The sequence below is a fragment of the Haemaphysalis longicornis genome, unplaced genomic scaffold (genome assembly GCF_048455015.1).
Source record: "Haemaphysalis longicornis isolate Haplotype H1 unplaced genomic scaffold, Haemaphysalis longicornis Haplotype H1 scaffold_3, whole genome shotgun sequence".
NCBI lineage: Eukaryota > Metazoa > Arthropoda > Arachnida > Ixodida > Ixodidae > Haemaphysalis > Haemaphysalis longicornis.
This window is the reverse complement of record NW_027526335.1, coordinates 150383298-150401240: the sequence shown is the minus strand read 5'-3', so window position 1 is coordinate 150401240 and position 17943 is coordinate 150383298. Positions and strand designations below refer to the sequence as shown.

Here is a 17943-nt window from a genome sequence, read left to right as displayed (position 1 = left end):
ACCTGCGCTTGTCTCAATTAGGCTGGCAGCGTGGCCCAAGCAGCCGTTCAGAGTAAGTGGCAATGAGACGGTTTGGTGGAAAAACGGGTGCTTCATTTGGTACAAAAAATATTTACAAAGGCTTTGGTAATCTGGTTCTGTACATTCACGTCAGTTTGAAAGCTCATGGCATATGTCGAAACTTTGCAGTCTGCTCTGTGGGATCGTTCAAAACTGGAAACATAGGACAGTACACACACACACGACCGCAACAAGCACCCAGCACAGTTAGAATCGGGTCTGCACCGACAACTATTTAACTTGCCATTCTATCAATGCTGCAGCATAGTTGACAAAATGCCTCTGTTATAACTAGGCAAGACTCAGCAGCTCCAAGATTCAGAGAGAAAAAAAAAAGTCATATTCCCATACAACGGCTGCTGCACAGTACTAGTTTAGATGCGCTTCCCCTTTGTCCTGCTTCAGAGGCACTTTGCGTGGGCAGTTTTGTACCTAAAGGAGCGTCTATTCGGTGCAGTGACTGTACATCTTGGCACTGGGCCAGCCAGCACCCAACCTCTTTTTGCACCGGTCTGAGCTCGTAAAGATCTCGTAAATTTATGGCAAGCCCACCTGCCCAGCCTCCTATGACGCGGTAGATAGATGGAAGAGAGCAACTAAGCTAGTACGGAGCAGCAGCTGGAACATCGTTCTGCGACATACAACTTGTGACGTTGTTCGTTTTCTGGATTCTCAGGCTACAGGCATACAGGATCAATGCACACTGTCCTTTGGAATAACAAAAAAGCAGTACTGGAATAAAAACGCATGGGATACGTAAGAAGTTTGCTGAGTGGTGCAACATGTTAGGCAGACCCCTAAACACAGTTAAGGCAAGAAAAACTTAAGTTGCCCTCCACAAAGAAACGCATAATGAAGACAGAAATCGCAGAGAAATTTCATTTCTTTTACCGAAAATTTAATGCGCAGCATACCTGAATTTGTAAAGAAAACCCTTCCAAATGGCTCGAAAGAGGCTTGCTTTGTTGGAGCACAAACTTGACTTGGTGCTTGAAAGAAGTCTGGTGGCTAGTGCCCAAAAATAAACTATAGTAGCTGCCTGCAGTCATGTGAGCAGGCTTTATTTAGTGCAACCTGAAAGCAGTTTCTCTTGCCAGCCAGACCTGTTCTTTCAACTACTGGGGGCCACTTTGAATGAAAGGTGCGCAATGGCTGAATGCACTTGCTCAGCAGATCCTTCGTCATAAATTTGTGAGGTGAACATGTGCAACTAAGCGGGGATATGTGTCGTTTTGTCAGTAGTCAAAAGCGACATTCGTAATTTCTTTATGTTACATTTTGCTGGCAGAATGTATGTAATACTTATTTTCTGTGAAGTAGAATGCCCCATTGCACAACATTCATGCAGTCAACCCCCCCAGGCAAAGCAGCTACGCACAGAACCATCAAAATGATATGGCAAACCAACCGAACTCAATGCTTCAACTAACCTTGGCACTGTTGAGGTTCAAATTTCTTTTTTTTTTCCAGTCATACAGGTATCAAAAAGACTGCTACCAAATTAAAAAAGGCTGTGTGTTTGTGCATCATCAGGAGGAAATATTCATAAGCTGCCTTGGTGTTACCTATGTTCATTACTCGAGCCCAAAGCGCGTTTCTTTTTCTTTTTTTAGTACAGGCCTGAAGCGAGCCAGTCAGTGTGAACAGCATTCATAACACTCCCTCCGTCTGTTGAAAGCCCTCACTCTCTAGATCTACATTATATTAGCAGCCGCAGCATATTTACACATTGCACACAGAAAGACATGGGCTTTCTGGAATCGATAGATTTTAGAGAAAGGGTAACAACTCTGAAGAATACGCGCTACAGCATTAAATGTTGAGAAGAACACACCAAGCTGTACAGTCCCATTTACACTTATACGGCAAAAATAGGTGGCCTTGCGATGGGCCTAGTCGTTCAAGCGCGGATTGCAAAATGGAGCTTATAACGACGCTAAAAGAATTTTTCGCACAAATTCTACAGGTAACTTGTCACAAAAGACAACTCCTAAAAAACGCTTCTTTTTCAGCCCACCGCTCAAAAAGTGCAATGGGCCACGTTATCGCCAGTTGAGACTCTCAATAGAAAAACGCCGCATATAAGGCAGGGTAAACAGATTTCAACGTGATGCGATTGAAACAGCTTAGTCCCTCTTGCAATGGCGTTGCACTGACAGAAATAGAATCTTCACAAAAAAAAGCTCTTCCAATAACTTCGTGTCTGTGAGCACACTGGTCTTGTTAGAAGTGGCGGGCGTAGCAGCATCCTCCGCAGCGCAGGACAACGTAGAAAACGCTTTCTTCGGTGTTCGCAACACCGTTGTCCGAGGTAAGCTCCAACCTCAACAGTGGAGAAGAAAAAAATGCTTGCGATAACGAAACTGCATAAACTCGATGGAGCCAGGCACATACTCGAGGTCTGCGTCATTGACAGCACCGTCTGTCCCCGTGTCGTCTGCAGCGGGCTGTCATCGTCAACACAACACACTCCACTCATCTGCTGTCGGTCAGTGATGACCACAACTAGCACGGAAGGTGATTTGCTACACAACAGCTCGAAGGTTGGTGTGGTCTGTACAACCCTGCCAGTGTCCGTCAATAACACCGTACATTCGGCTTCCGCATCAGCCGTCCTGGGTGTCACTTGTGGTGAGGACGTAGAGGAGCAGGTCCGTCGGGTTTCCCTGCTGATCGTCCTGCTGAAGGATGGTGCCGTCATCGAGGACAATGGTGCCTGGAATCGGAGAAGTTGGGAACAGCGTTGCAGCTTGTATTTTACATTTGTATTACTACACTGTATACACTACTAGTGCAATGGTTAGCTGGAGGTGCAGTCAGTAAATATATATATTAGAGCGCCCTCTGAATCACATTTCAACTTCTGTGAAGAAGAAAAAAAGAGAAAGTCTCTTTGCAAAAGTTGAAAACTCATTTAGTGAGCCACGGCGGGGAAAAAGAAATGGAGGCGTATCTGCCTGCATTGCTGCAAAAGGCGTCAGAAGACGATAGCGCTCGTGCTGCCTCTGCCATGTAATTTCCCTTTCCCTCACATTTACATTTCCTTTGCCCATCTCTCTCCTCCGCCTCCCCCCCCCCCCCCCCCATCACCACCTTCCTTCCAATCCAACCTTTCCGCTCCTGTTCCTTTTCTCTCAATACACCCCTCTACCTCACAGATGACTTGACAAAACTGGTAAATTTTACGTGAACACTTCAAAGCGACAGCTAGTGCACTCCCTGCTGCACTTAGGGATGAAGACCGCTGAATTTAAAGTTACATCCGCATCAAATGCAGCAACTAAGGTCTGCGAAGGTGTCTAAAACGTCAATCCAGCCACAAACCTAAAGGCCCAACCACATGCACGTGTAAGATCGACGCACTCGCACAACGACGTAAACCCATAAACGCATAAGGAACCGGTGTACTTTGTCGTACGCCGAATGCGTTGCTACGTGCTTGTTACACCCAAGTCAGAGCCCGCCAGACATCAACGCAAACTTTCGGGTGCACAGTGTTAACGTAGACCTCTGGTGGTGATAAGAGCTCTTCACTGTAGGCAGTTGCGAAACTCCTTCTAAATAAACGGCCCGCACCTGGACCCCCCTTTAGATCGTGCATACGGTGGCGCCACTGCGGCTGCCGCACGCACTATCCAAAAAACAAGCTAATTATTCAAACTGAAAATTTAATGTTAAATTTTGTTTTAAAGTGCATAATTCTTTATTTTTGTGCTTTCATAAGTTATCTATTGCTATCTTAACTCCTGTTTTTAGGTTGCGATTGTTTCTGCGTCCTCGCAACTGCCTCGACCAATAAGCACTTGTGCGGGCACTCTGGCGCAACATAGGAAATTTGCAGTTATCGTTTGGCCTACTGCACATTGTATGCCGAACCTAATCCAGTAGCTGATCAAGCGGCTCTAAATAATTATTTTCCACTTGCATAAAGCGGTAGAGGCAACTTCTAATTAATTTTTTTGACACCAGAAGACCGAAGAGGACGTGCAGCAGACGACAGTGCGCAAGCGACGGTTGACCCCACGGTCGCATTTATTTTTGCTACTCTTGGTTCGTATGTATACAAAACACTTGCGTAGTTGAACACATTGGGCTCCTTTGGCATAACAAATTTACGTAAGCACTCAAATACCATTTTTCGCCCAAATCGTCGAGCGGCGAAGCAAGTTGTATAGTTTATTTTCTCACCAACAGATGGCGCCATGGTAAAACAAGATCCAGAACAGTGGACCAATCGTAGGGCCACTTTTTGATGCATGGGGCGTATGGGGAGTTTCGCAACTCCCATATCAAGTAACTCTGGTGGTGATGTTATCTGGCGGTAAGGTCGCATAACAAGACAGCAAATTGATAAATAAGCTAACTTTACTATCAATTCTGCAAAAAAACAAAGTAATTTGTAAAATGCGGAGAGCAAACAACCGAAGTTACCGGACAATATATGCAAAGCAACGAGCAACTATGGGTGCAAGGCAGTTTACACCAAATGTAGCAAAGGGTTTTGTGCCTGCCAAGTATGCATACTAATACTTAACGTTTTTTAATGTCCCAAGAAGTGTTTTAGTTGTTTCTGTATTAAATATACGCACTTTTGTGAGAATAGGCATTATTTGTTTTATTTGAGTTAAAATGTAGTTGAACTAGTCGCCACAAAGCCGAGTCCGGGGTAATCGAGCCACACTGCGCGGCGCATTGGTTTACGTGCGTACGTTGTTGCGGGACTACGTCGGTTTAACGCGTGCATGTGGTTGGGCCTTAAGTCGGCCCGCAGTCTCCGGAAAGTTTGTCACATGTCAACCCACCTTGGGGCATTGCCGGCTGTTCGTGCAGAGAGTCGCCGGCGTTGTAGATGACGTGCGTGTCGTCGCCCACTTCCTGCTCCTCCGTGACCACAAACTGGGGCTCTTCGTAAGCAAGGTCCGTCGGAAGGTCAGAAGCCACGGTGGGCACCACCTCCGACGTATCTCCGTCACCTGCGGTTGCATCCGCCTCTGCTGCCTGCTCTTCGGCCGTCATGATTGGGCGGAACGTCACCAGCGAGGAGCCAAAGTGTTTCTTTATGGTTGCGTCAGTCGCCCCCTGGGCCGCATGAGAGGAAAGGAAACACACACACAACCGACCATTCCTGTTACTGCTTAAAACACCACGCAGCGATGAAAAGAGCAAAAAAATAATTGAATGCAGATGAACTAGGATAGCATTTGGCACATGCGAATATTAGTTATTTCTGCCTCTGAAGGGAATAATGATTTGGTTAATTACAAGCAATTAAATTTAATCGGCCAATGCCACAAGCGCTGCCCAGAGAACTCGACTGGCTGTTTACTTTCACTGAAACGTGGCACGCAGCAGTCAATGAAATTCGCTGACAAATGCACGACGATTGACGGGATTTTGGTTGGCTCAGGAGAATGGCTCTAGCATTTCATGCACTCCGCAGTAGTCCCTGGTAGGACTTCAACGTGAACGCATTGCATAGACCATTAAAGAGCGGATTAGGTAATGAGAAAGGCGACATGGGTGCCTGTAATAACAAAACGGCTCCTAAGCGTCTTTCGAGCGTTCCAGAGTAAAAAGCAGTCCACAACACGCGCTGTAACTTGGCAGTAGCAAAAGGTGGCCATCCATGTTAGTACACCATAGATGAAGTATGGGAGCGAAAGGACGCAGTCAAGCGAGCAAACATCGTGGGCAGTGAAGTCTATCATTGTCATCAACTCTCCCGATACATGGCGGCAGGAACGAACAGTGGCACAACGTGAAGGAGACAGATCAAAGCCATTTGAAAGTGCAAGGCTTTGGAAGCAGACCAGAAAACAAATGTCAAGCAGCAGAAGACAAAGTCCTTCGAGAATGTGGAGCATCTCAGGCGGTCAACTGGACATTACAGCTTTCAAGCACTGATGATCTTGGAGATTTTCAGCAGTAGCTCTTCAATTCACCAGAAATGAAGTGGCCAACCACACGAAGGCATGTCCGCAAGCGTGTGCACAGAAGAGAAACTTTCACTTCATAGTTCCTTTTGTTCTTCACTGCTCCAACCGCCATGCAGTCATAATTTTGGCATACAACATCAACCTGAAAGGCTACACCAAATGCCAACCTGAAAAAAATATTGTCCGCGTATCGGTTCGCTTCGCTGCAAACGTCATCAAAAGATGACAGTCATCTGCCGCCTCTGCCGTGTAAATGCCTCTCGTCTCTCTTCCGCCCACCTCTTACACTGTTCCCTTCCTGTGTCGGCCCTCCTATGATGAACGCAATAGAGGTTTGCTGAATTCAATTCAATTTTTCTATGATGACGATGATTATTAGTGGCTCTCCCTTTAAATCAGAACGTCAATTGTCAGTAACCGACTTGTCTGTTTCATTCCATTTACTTGCACTACTCTTAGCTAACATAATAAATTTGCTTCCCCCTGACCCCCCCCCCCCTTCCCCGTTTTAAAGCAAATCTTTCTACCTTTACCAGCCAACGGTTCTTTCGTGGCGTGCGGGACAATAAACTCCCAACGCAGTGGGGGGGGGGAAGGGTTTCACTCACTCGTTTACTTAAAGGGGCACTGACACAAAAATTTTACATCTTGTTTTTTTTTGTTGCGATAAGTAGCTAGTGACCTACTTATAACCTGTAGAAACCTCATTTGCTTCAGCGTGCGACGGTTGTTTAATTAGAGGCATTTTCAATGCGGCCAGTCGCAGTTTCGGTTTCAGCGAGTGCCGCGAAACGATGGATTTTGTGGATTTTGTGTGAACAAAGCTGACCACGTGACCGTCGGAGGGATATCACAGTTACAGAGCACAGCCGCCTTAGCACTGTCGAATCCGCATCGACGGAAGTTTCTGCGAATGCCCCCCCCGTACTGATCTCGTGAGGCGCCTAATTAAAAAGCGACCGTGGATGTGACGCAGGCGCTGCGAGTGCAAATGCTACCGCGGCTAACGAACGACGCGCGACGCTCGAGACGGTGGGTGGCAAGACGCGCGCTGGGAGCAGCCGGCCGGTCTGCCTACAGGTCCGCCTACAGATGTGTTCGGCTTAGCACTGCGGCGGATATTCGAGTGCCGCTCTCGTAAGCGGTGCAGATGACAATTTTTAATGCAACCCGCCATGGCATCATTAACTCCTTTCTCATGTAAGCCACCATGGTCGGGACTTGGGGACAATTTCGTGCAGCGGTAACAAGCTATCACTCGAGCTACCTGCGCCGGCGTGGGCCACTTCGCGGCCGTGGCCGCCGCCTGCACAGCGACCGTGCGGCTTGCTCAGTGGGCTTTTCGTGCCTCCGGCGCGTTTCCGCATCCAATGGTAATACACAGTAATAGAAACAGAGTGCCTGGAATCGCTGTAGAACTTTGGTCGCGGCCAGCTGCCCGATGAGCTGACGAAATCACGGCGCCTCCGCCGCCAACGATCGGGTCGTTCGTTCTCGAGAGCAGAAGCTCCGCCCTCCGGCCCTCCGATTGGAGCGGCGAGCCGGCAGTGCGGAAGCGGCAAACACAAACTCGTGACGTGTTTGGATGTTGTTTATTTACACTTGCGCGTGGTCCTCTGCTGGCCGCTCGGTTGCGTCTCGCACACTTCAAAATTGATTTTAAATATGTTCTAGGCTGTATTCACCGCTGATATTTTGCAGATGATGTATATGTGTTCCCACCAATCTATCTCCGAAGTTATCTCGCCTTCAAAATTTTGTGTCAGTGCCCCTTTAATTTACCCAGCGTTTCTCGCGTGCTGGAGCTGCTCACCTCGGCGGTCGCGAAGGCAAGACCATTCCGTCGGCTTTGTCGTCAGCTTTAGCAACGGTTGTTTTGGGCCTGTTTTGGCACGCTTCCTTCGCACGGCTTAATTAGCTTGTTCGACAGCACCTCCTGGTTAACCCGGACCCGACGGAATTATATGGTCGTACAGCAAAGATACATAAAGGATTGGTTTCCAGGGCGGGAAAACAAAATATAGAGACCACATACCGACATCTGACCACTGGAAAAACACTAGAGAAACGCACTGCTTGCCACAAATAGGACTCCGTTTTCTAAAGTGGTGAATACCAATTCGGTTGTGTTTCAACAGGTATTACAAAAGGTGAAACTAGCAACTGATTATGATAAATAGCGATTATAAGAGTTCCCTCAGCTTTCTCGCAATTCTCAAACTTACTAAACTAACTAGTGCAAATCGGTACAAATGGGAATCACAAAGCTCACATGCCGAATCGTTTCGGTGCCTATACTTGTGTCGCGTGGTGGTGTAGCCCCAAGCTAGCACATTAGGATGGCAAGGTTCCGCTGTCTCACACTTCAAAAGACGCTCCTCTCCGTTTTCTCTCACTTCCGACTCACGACCGGGCTACAGCGGCTGCAGCGCCCCCCGCTCTAGCCCGGCCGTGGCCAACGCTGCTGCGTTCGGGACGCCGCCCCCGCATAGAATGTCTGGTTTTACTCTTTTGTAGAGCCACATGTGTGAATTCGAGTGTCATTGCATGGGCAATTGTTGTGGGTGTCGTTTACAGCCTTGCTTTCCAACCACCTTCACAGCATGAATTGGAGCCAATTTTTTTAACTCCCATTGCTTCCTCCTCCCTCCCTCCCTCCCCCCCTGCTGTTGTACATTCTCACCCGTATGATAACTCTCCCTGCGTATACCCATCTCTTCCCTGCTTTTCCTCCACCACCATTCTAGCCACTCGCCCTGCTGGCACGCCATCTGGTGGGCCTTTCATTACTGTTTGGCTCAGCGCTTGAACCACAAACTTCAGGTCAAGCGCGAGCCTTTTTTGTATTTTGTGGTTAAAATATTGTTTTAACGTGTTTTTTTGTTTGCTTGCTATCACAAAAAGTGTGCCCACATCTACATTTAATCAAAAGAGCACTGCTAATATCAGTTGCGTATTTATGTTTTGCTTCAAATATGCCAAACATTTTCTTTCTTCTGAACAATGTCACAAGTATGAAGTACCTGTTACCAGAAGTAGCAGTTTGGAAATGTTTTGCCTATATAAACTTCTAATTCCAGAATTCCTTTAATCTTTTGGCCGGGTGGCTGAATCGAGGGACAGACAGACATACAGACCTAAATTTTGGGGGTTGAGCAGCCGAACAAGGACTATTGTCTTTAAAATAACCCAACGTATTTGGCTACACACAGCCAAATCTGGCTATAAAAAATTCACGCTGAACCTAAGCGGCGTTATAATGCTGTGCAGCGTTGAGAATGCTCTGAAATTCTGCACATTTTTTTGTTTTTTTTTCACCGCTCCAACCACTACGCAGTCACAATTCTTGTACGACATCATCAATGTGCAAGGCTGGTAATACCAATTTGAAAAACTTTACGATCCCTTCCGAAAGAAGTTGAGAAGCGCGAAACCTTTTTGACATCAAAACGGCGTCAGAACCTTTGCTGAAAGTGCGTCCGATCGATCGTCAAAACTTCAAAGACCCAAATCGCAAATGAAGAATGAACCCACGTGACGATTTTTTGTGCACTAAGTAAACGCATCTACGAATGATCTAGATGTATCCCAATACGTGGTTTATGAGATAGAGGTATTCTATTGTATTTTTCCTTCTTCATGATTGATGCCTGTATTGTCTTATCTTGAGCTTTTTCTTCTTTCATTCTTTTTTCTTGATTTTTAAGCAACTTGATTTTGACACAATGAAAGCCCGGTTTCACGTGCGTGCTGTGTGACCACATCAGGACTTTTCAGTCTACCAACCAGTCTATGGAGAAATGCATTAGTTTTTTTGACAAGACGCCATCGGTTCTGCTAAGGAAGCTTTCAGTTAAAAAAAATGTGACAAGGAGAGACTTACCAGGCTGTCCAACTGCGCGGCCACCGCCGACGGATCCTGCAGCGACCGGACGGCGGCGTGCTCTTCCAGGCTGCCGGTGGCCGCCATGCCTTCGGCCAGTTCTGAGCTGCCACCCTCTTCCGACACGACGTAATGGCCGCTCATCGGCCGCCCCAGCGCCGCTTCGCTCCCCTCGAGCACGTCGGGCTGGTCGGTCGCCATGACGGACGACCCGTCATCCACCACCACTTGGTCCGTGGGGTCCACTAGGTTGGCCATGTAGGTTACCTGCGGCACCACAGCCGCAATGCACACAACAGCTTTACGACGTCATGTCGACTGTAATGGTCGGGAGAGAACAGTCGTTGACGGACAGTTTAAAGGGGCCATAAAGACAAAATACTACAAGTTCCGTTCATTGAAAGTTCACCACTTTATTTCAATAACAATGATACCAATTTTATTGCGAACCTCAAAGAAATAATCGAGATAATACAGAAAACATCCGAAGCAGCGACGCCTCCCAAGGCACTTGCCAGCCACTATTTTCGATGACATCACGGAACCTTGTTTGTGCAATTGGTGGCCGATGACATAGTGACTGCCAAGAAACAGGACTGGGCGATTGTAGTGGACACCTGGCCGCTAGTTTCGTCTGATCATGTCACTCGAATGCAAACGTACACTGACAAAAACGTTTTTAGTGCTGGCATGTCACTGCAGCACGAAATCTTAGTTTCTCAATATTTCTAGAATTTTTTTTTTCGGTTAAAAAAACCTCTTTTCCGGCTAGAATGGAGCTGAGTGAGTTTCCAAATGGTAGTTCTTTCCATCTGAACTACCTACCTTTCAGTTGTACTAGTACAACTCTCTGAGTAGGTGATCAAGTGCATACCGTATTTTCCAGTGTATAGGTCGCGTTTTTTTTGCTGAAATTTTCGTTGGTGCGTCTTATCCACCAGTGCGATTTAGGTATGAATAAATTTGGTACGTGGCGGCTGCGCGTGGTCTGCACTCGAAAAGGTGCCCGTGTGCTGCGTGATGCCAGCGCACGTTAAGAGACACAGCTCTATGGTCAAAATGAACAAATTATTTGTTAGCGAGTCGGAAGAAGAAGGCTTCGATGGTTTTGCCTAGATGCCGTCTGTAAGTGCATGCCATCTGTGTGTATCAATAAACCATTTTTGAGAAGTTCTGTCCAGACTTTGGATGGTAAATGCACGTGTCTACCACTGGTTACCGGGGGATTCGTTCAGAGGCGTCGCCCGCCGCAACCATGTACTTTCGCCCCACTTTCTCACAAATTGATCCTCTATGAGTTTACTTGATTAACAAGTGCGTTTTGTACACCGGTGCATCTTATACACCAGTGCGACTGATATACGTTTTTTTTTCCCCCGGAAAACTGCCGTTTTGAAAGGGGTGCGACTTATAGACCGGAAAATACGGTAGTAAACTTCCCCTTCTCGCTCATTGGCCAGTCGAGACGTGGTCACCTTCCACCTCCCACACAGCATGCACGGACTTCGCACCCACAACCCACCTGGGGTCCACCCTCGTCGGCCGCATCAAAGGGCATGGAGATCTCAATGGTGTCCGGCGTCGGGCCCTGCTTGATCTGGGCACGGCCGCTGGCAATGGCCTCGCGCAGCTCCTCACTGCTCAGCCCTTCCACGGCCAGGAGGACCTCCGAGCTGCCTGCACGTGTAGAACGGGGGCCGTGCAAAACGAGATGACGAAAAACCCCGGAGAACTTTGTGGCAATGAGCACCACGCGTTGAAACTTTTATTCACTGCAGGAGAAAGAAGTCGATGATTGATTGATCAATTGTGGGGGGTCTAACGCACCTGAGCAACAACTCGGCTACGAGGCCTGACATAGTGCAGGGCTCCGGATTGATTTCAACCACCTGCGGATCTTTAACTCTTTCATTACTGCACCTATTCAAAATCGATCAATTTTATTGATACCTCGGGAGCCCCTTTTCATAGCGTTCCAGGCGTTGCTGGAACAAGTAAAGCTATTTGGAGTTAGCCCGGAAAATTCCCTTTCAAAATAAGTTTTGCTGTCATTTTTGCAACAAAAACGTAATTTTTGACACGCGTCCCAGCACATAGGTAGGCAACAGCGAGCAGAATAATACCTACTAGGGAAAAGCCTTGCATCCCGAGCTGTTGCATTCGCCCCCTCCCGTTCACCTTTTCATTCTGTTTGCTGTTCATGCTCACAAGAATTGCCTTCCCAGCAAAGTTCTCAGGAAAGCGTGTAAGGGATTGGCTAGCAACAGCGCGTTTCTTCCACCCACCGTGTTCGCCCATCACGTTGGCCACGATAGAGCCCGACGTGTCTTGCACCATGTCGCTGTCCGCAGCAGAGGACAGGGCGCTACCACCACCCATGTGGTCCCCCTCGAAGGCGACTTCAAAGCCGGCCACGGACGGATTGGTAGCCGACTCTGCAGCGTGCTGGAGGCTCTCTTCAACTGCGTCGGGGTCCAGGCCCATGTCTGACCCGAGTTCCGTGCCGTCGGGAACCTGAGGATGGATATATACACACACATGCGGGTTCGTGGTAACGATGCAATGGCTCTAAACAGCTTACGTGTGTGCCATTTTTGTAAAAACTTTGCCAATTGTGTTGTTCAGCAGGGAGTCTTGTTTCAGCTCACAAGCAGGATAGCAATACGGATTGCTATGTCAACTTCTCAACTAACTTGACCAACTGATGTGGTGTATAAAACTTCAAGCTAGAGCCAACATCATCAAAGTTACAATACACATGGCAACAAACCTCCGCACACTGGACCACACAGTTTCAATCCCAGATGTCTGTAGTCTTGTTCCAGGTTAAGAGGGCATAAAAAGAAAAAGAAAAAAAAAAAACACCACAATACTGGCACAATTATACTGGCTTTCATACAGTCTCTCAACTGACAAAAAAAAAAGCGTCCCGCACAAAATAAAAACATTTGCCACAGCTTTGACCCTAACGAGAAGTAAACATCTGAACTCAATATTGCCTGCAACCCTAATCAGTTTTCAAGCACCTGCACTGACATGATGTACACCCCAGACTTAAAGACTAGCTTTAAAATTCACTGGACTAACAAATGGTGCTTATTCCATTACCACCACCATCACCATTTTATGTCTGTCGTAGGATGAAGGCCTCTTCGCTATCTTCCTAACCTGGGCTGTCCAAATGCACGCTCTCCCAGCAAATTTCCTCGTCTCATCCCCCAATCCTGTTACTGGCTTTCTTAAACTTTCTTCAACTCTATAACCCCTACGTTTCCCTGGTGGTCCACTGGTTGTCAGTTCTCTGTCCAGCCCAACTCCACTTTTTCCGCCTAATCTAAACTAGGATATCATCAGCCCGAGTTGGCTTCCTAGTCGAAGAGACTTGTTTCTTATTTTTAACCATTACTCCCAACATCCTGCTTTCCATGGTTCCATGGGCCAACCTGAGTTTCCTTTCAAGAAGGTTCTTAATGATTTCCTCAAGTTTCTGCACCATACACCATTAATTATGCACCTTAGGTCCGAATAGGGTGACTGTTTGTGAGGAGTCAGTTCTGAGCGACCTCCTTGGTCCTTCCTCCCCAAGAGGGAGGAAGAGGATGAGAATGAAGATGCCGATGAGGAGGAGGAGGAGATAGATGATAGCGATGCTGGTAATGATAATGATGAGAAAGAGGAAGGTGATAATAATGGTGATGAGGCAGAGGATGATGATGCTGATAAAGAGAAAAATGCTGGTGATGACGAGGAAGATGATGATAATGGTGATGAGGCAGAGGACGAAGATGCTGATAAAGAGAATTAAGATGGTGATGATGAGGAAGAGGAGGATGATGAAAACGGTGATGATCCCAGCGTCGGACAGCACACCTTGGAGACGAGCATGGCCGTGAGCGCACCGGGGCTGCCCCACTGGTGCTCGCGGTCGGGGTGCTTCTTGCGCAGGTGGCGCTTGAGCGAGTGGCGCAGCTTGAGGCTGAGTCCGCAGAAGCGGCAGGAGTACAGCTGGTCCGAGTGAAAGACCCGCTGGTGGTTGCGCAGCTGGTGCTCCTTGACGAAGGCCCGGCCGCACTGGGCGCAGGGGAACAGGCGGCCCCGCGTGTGCTCGAGCGCGTGGCGCGCCAGGGACTCCCGCGTGGCAAACACCTTCTGGCACACCGCGCACCGGTGCCGCCGCTCGCTCAGGTGTGTGTCCTCGTGCTTCTGTAGGTTGCCCTTCTGGAAGAACTCCTGCGCGCACCATGACCAAGGGCGGGAAGAGGACGGGGAGAACGCCCCCATGGGGAGCATGTTAGCTTGCTTATACTATGTGGCATTTGAGTTAAAAGCGGAAGAATTGTGCTGTGCGGCACCCAGACTATCATGGCCGAGCAGTCACATCATCTCGGCATTACCAGCCGTGCATCTCGCTGTCCAGCCACCACGAAGAGCAGGTTTGTAGGGACTTCTTTATTAAGAGGGGAAGCAGTGTAGAATTATCACAGCTGGTTAACAAGGTGCTGAAAACACTATATAAACTCGAGTAAGGGCAGCAGCTTTTTTTTTTTTTTTTTCAAAATTATTAGTCAAAAAAAGAAGGGTGCAGCTCATGTACGGCTGTGGCCCTTACTCGAGATTATGTGGTAATCATCTTTACCCCTGCTTCCCTCCTGGTTTGACAGTGGCAAATATGATGTTGCCGAATATGCTGAACTTTAGCACGTGAAACATGGCTCTGGCAACCTAGTGCGAGTCAATATTTTGAGTTCCGGTCAAGACTCGTTGTGACATCACAAGCAAACACTCGCACACAAAGCAGCTACGAAAGGTGCACCCGTGACTCGACACAAAGCTGGGTTGTTGCCTCCCCCCCATGGGTGCTTGCCTTTGCGCAGACAGAGCACTTGAAGCGCTTGACGCCCGTGTGGATCATCATGTGCACGTCGAGGGACTTCTTGGTCTTGAAGAGCTTGCGGCACGTCGGGCACGGGAAGGTGGGGTCCCCATGCACCGCATGGTGCTCCAGCAGCAGGTCCTTGCGGTGGAAGCGCTTGCCGCACATGTCGCACTGGAAGCGCTTCTCCCCGTGCAGGTTCCTGCACGTGCGCATTACATCAGGAGGAGAAAAAGAGAGACCAGTGCACTTTTGTTGTACCATCCTACACGTTCGCAAACAGGGGAAACAAATGCCACTTTTTTGGTTGCATGCATCTGGCACCACAGAAATGACTATATTGCCGCGAACCATGCATTGGATCTGTTTATTTACGTTTTTCATTTTACCGCCCTGCTGCGCCGGGCTGTGTTATCTGTGTCCCGAGTGAAGCGCATGTTCCCTTCTTTTTTCTCATGCCGCACGGACTATCTCATTAATTGATACGGAGAATGTTCGCCCTAACGCCACCAGCTTAGAATAGTCTTCTTTGATCTACAGTGTTCTGGATGTAATTCAACGGTTCGAGAAGCACCCGCACCAAAAGATAAACGCCCGCAGAGCCGATGCCGAGGCATTCGATTCGCCAACACTCGCCTGTGCGCGTAACTTTGTTGACTGCTGCTTTGTCGCCTGTGTATTTTTTAGTTGTTAGGGGAGCACAGGTCCGTTCCAATAAACTTGTTTTTCCTTCAAGACAGCTGCCTCGTCTTTGGCTACGTGACAATATATTGGAGGCATTTGCAAGTAATAATTTTCTTTTGAACAGTCTCAAATTGAGGCGAGTACAGTAGAACCTCGTCAATACGTTAAAAAAAAAAACGTAAGGGAGAAACCTATCTAGAGAAACGTACTATCCCGGAAGAAACGTACTATGGGGCCTTTTTAGTGTTCACAATTGAGAGCATAGTAAGTGGGAATTTGTATGAACCGGGAACATATCAACGGGGTTCTACTGTATTTTTAAAGTGAAGTGAATTTCAGATGGAGGTGGAGAATAAAAACGCCCGGGTGTAGAGGTTTCGGCACACACTAAGGATCCCCAGGTGGGAAAAAAGTAAACCCAGAGCCCTGCACTACGGCATGCCTCATAGACCAAGTGAAACTTCGGCGTGTTAAGCACCCAAAAATTTGAACTTGAAGGTGGAGAGAATAGTATTTTCAATTGCCACTACGAGAACTGAGACACATTTTCTCGGGTAAGCACCAGTCTGATTAAAAGATACAGGCCCATCTAGATGTCATCGCTAAAAATTTTACAGATCTCATTTGGTAACCTCGAAAACACCAATTATAGTGACTCGCTTGCGTAACAATGACAAAAGAAATTACATGCAGAATTAATCTCCAGCGTTTGTTTTTGAAAAAATGATATGTCCATCTCCGATGACTGTCTCTAAGCACAAAGTATTGTTTGACTGGGGAGATATACTTGCAAAGTTACTTGCGATTTCTTGGCATTACACCCTTGCAAGTACCTAAGTGTGCATGCATGCGTTGCGTGCACATGGGTGATTGCAGATGGGGTGCTTCCTACACTGATGGCAGTTATGATGCATTCAAGAGCACTCATCATGGAGGCCAGAAGGCCCGTTAGGCCATTGAGACCGGGATTAGTGGGCAAAGAGTGCTTCGCATTAAAACATTACGTGGTACTTTCATAAACTCGGAAATACTAGGCGTAAAAAATGAGTGTGGCTTCTAAATTCTCGCTGGCAGGGCCTTCAAACCAACCTTATTGCAAACGTTACGGTGCAATGGTACAAACTTGTGGGAGTCGTAGCCTCGTAGAAACTCATGACCCCTATTCAACGTTTGCCATCAGAAGGTGATGTGCAATAGCAGAAAACGGGTTATAAGCGGCACGCCTAGCGGCACTCCTTCGCATTTCGACGACGCGCCCGGTGCGCGATGTCAGGCAGAGCGCCGGGCAAGGGTTTGGCTGGGCCCCAGGAGGTGGCACCACCACGTCGGCTGCGCGAGCTGAAAGCTCGAGAGACGTGTCGGCGTGGGTCAAGAAGACTGGTTGCAAGCATTGGCAGGTGCAGCAGCGGAGCGACCCGGCTCTTGCCATCCAGCCCGGGCTGACCATCATTTATTGGTAGCGTTGGAGTCAAATGGCCAACCATCGTCCATTGGTGGCGCCGGAGTCAAACAACTACACTCGCTCAGAGAGCGTGGGACTCCATTAAAGACGTCAAGTGTGGAAGTGCCAGGATGGTTTTGGAAAATAAACCCCCTTGAAGGTTTGCGTCAGTCGCATTTGTCTCTTGCCTGCCTCCCGCCTCAGTGCTGTGGATGTGGCTGCCATGTGTGGAGGATTGTCTGAGTCCGACTTCCCCCACAATCTGGACAACGCTTATGAAGCTGAGATGGCGGGCAAGCTCCACCACGAAGGACAGTGCTGCTCGGTGCTGCCACTATAGCTGCCTGCTCTCGTAGCAACAACAGCTATACAGTGCATCATGAGCACGCGACATCAGCAGAAGGGCTTCCGAGCTGAGCTAAGGTGTTTTTGGGCCATGCTTTACCTCCCTACCACCCCCTGCCCCAGCCTTGAAATACCAATGGTTGGGTACACCATGAAAGGAACGTATGAACAAACTAGCTCAACAATTTCCGCCTGCTTCCCACTACTTACTCCAGACCAATACACACATGCCTTCTTACCGAACACACACGCACGCACACACAGACACACGCAGACACGTGTTAGCTTATAGATGGTATTCACTGAAAAGCTTAGCTGTCAATTTCTTCGCTTAGCTGCACTGGAAATAACCAGGGACATGGCACAGCTAGTGCCACTGAGCGCGCACGCCGCAGAAAAAACAAAACACTGGCGTGCATAGTCTTCTCCGTTTCAACTCAATTCTCAACGGTTGTATCAGCAGAGATGTTATTAATCGGGCTCACATTTGAGCTGAGGCATCACTTTGCATTTGGTGGGGCAGAGTTTGGAACGTCCAACACACATCACGTGCTTAGCACGGACAAGTACCGCCATACCGCGGAGCTCGACGTAACCAGTGACGGCGCACTCACATGGTTGCCTGCATGCGTGCCTCGCCAGTGAATACAACCTATAGGAGAGGGCAAGGCAAGCTTTGGGAGAGGAAAAGTGAGCAGCCCCGTTGGCTGGGCAGAAGACG

General features: G+C 48.2%; 1 protein-coding gene across 1 annotated transcript in view; it reads right to left on the bottom strand.

The window, feature by feature from the left end:
* Positions 1–1329: 1329 nt before the first annotated feature.
* LOC144175474 (uncharacterized) overlaps positions 1330–17943 on the bottom strand; it is a 49643-nt gene continuing 33029 nt past the window's right edge. The window contains exons 12-18 of the mRNA XM_077704562.1: positions 14744–14954; positions 13750–14109; positions 12165–12393; positions 11402–11556; positions 9880–10146; positions 4863–5139; positions 1330–2776 (exon numbers count right to left, since the gene is read on the bottom strand). Of these exons, the coding sequence (XP_077560688.1) occupies positions 2667–2776; positions 4863–5139; positions 9880–10146; positions 11402–11556; positions 12165–12393; positions 13750–14109; positions 14744–14954 (1609 nt within the window). The 3' untranslated portion in view covers positions 1330–2666. The remainder of the gene's footprint in view (positions 2777–4862; positions 5140–9879; positions 10147–11401; positions 11557–12164; positions 12394–13749; positions 14110–14743; positions 14955–17943) is intronic.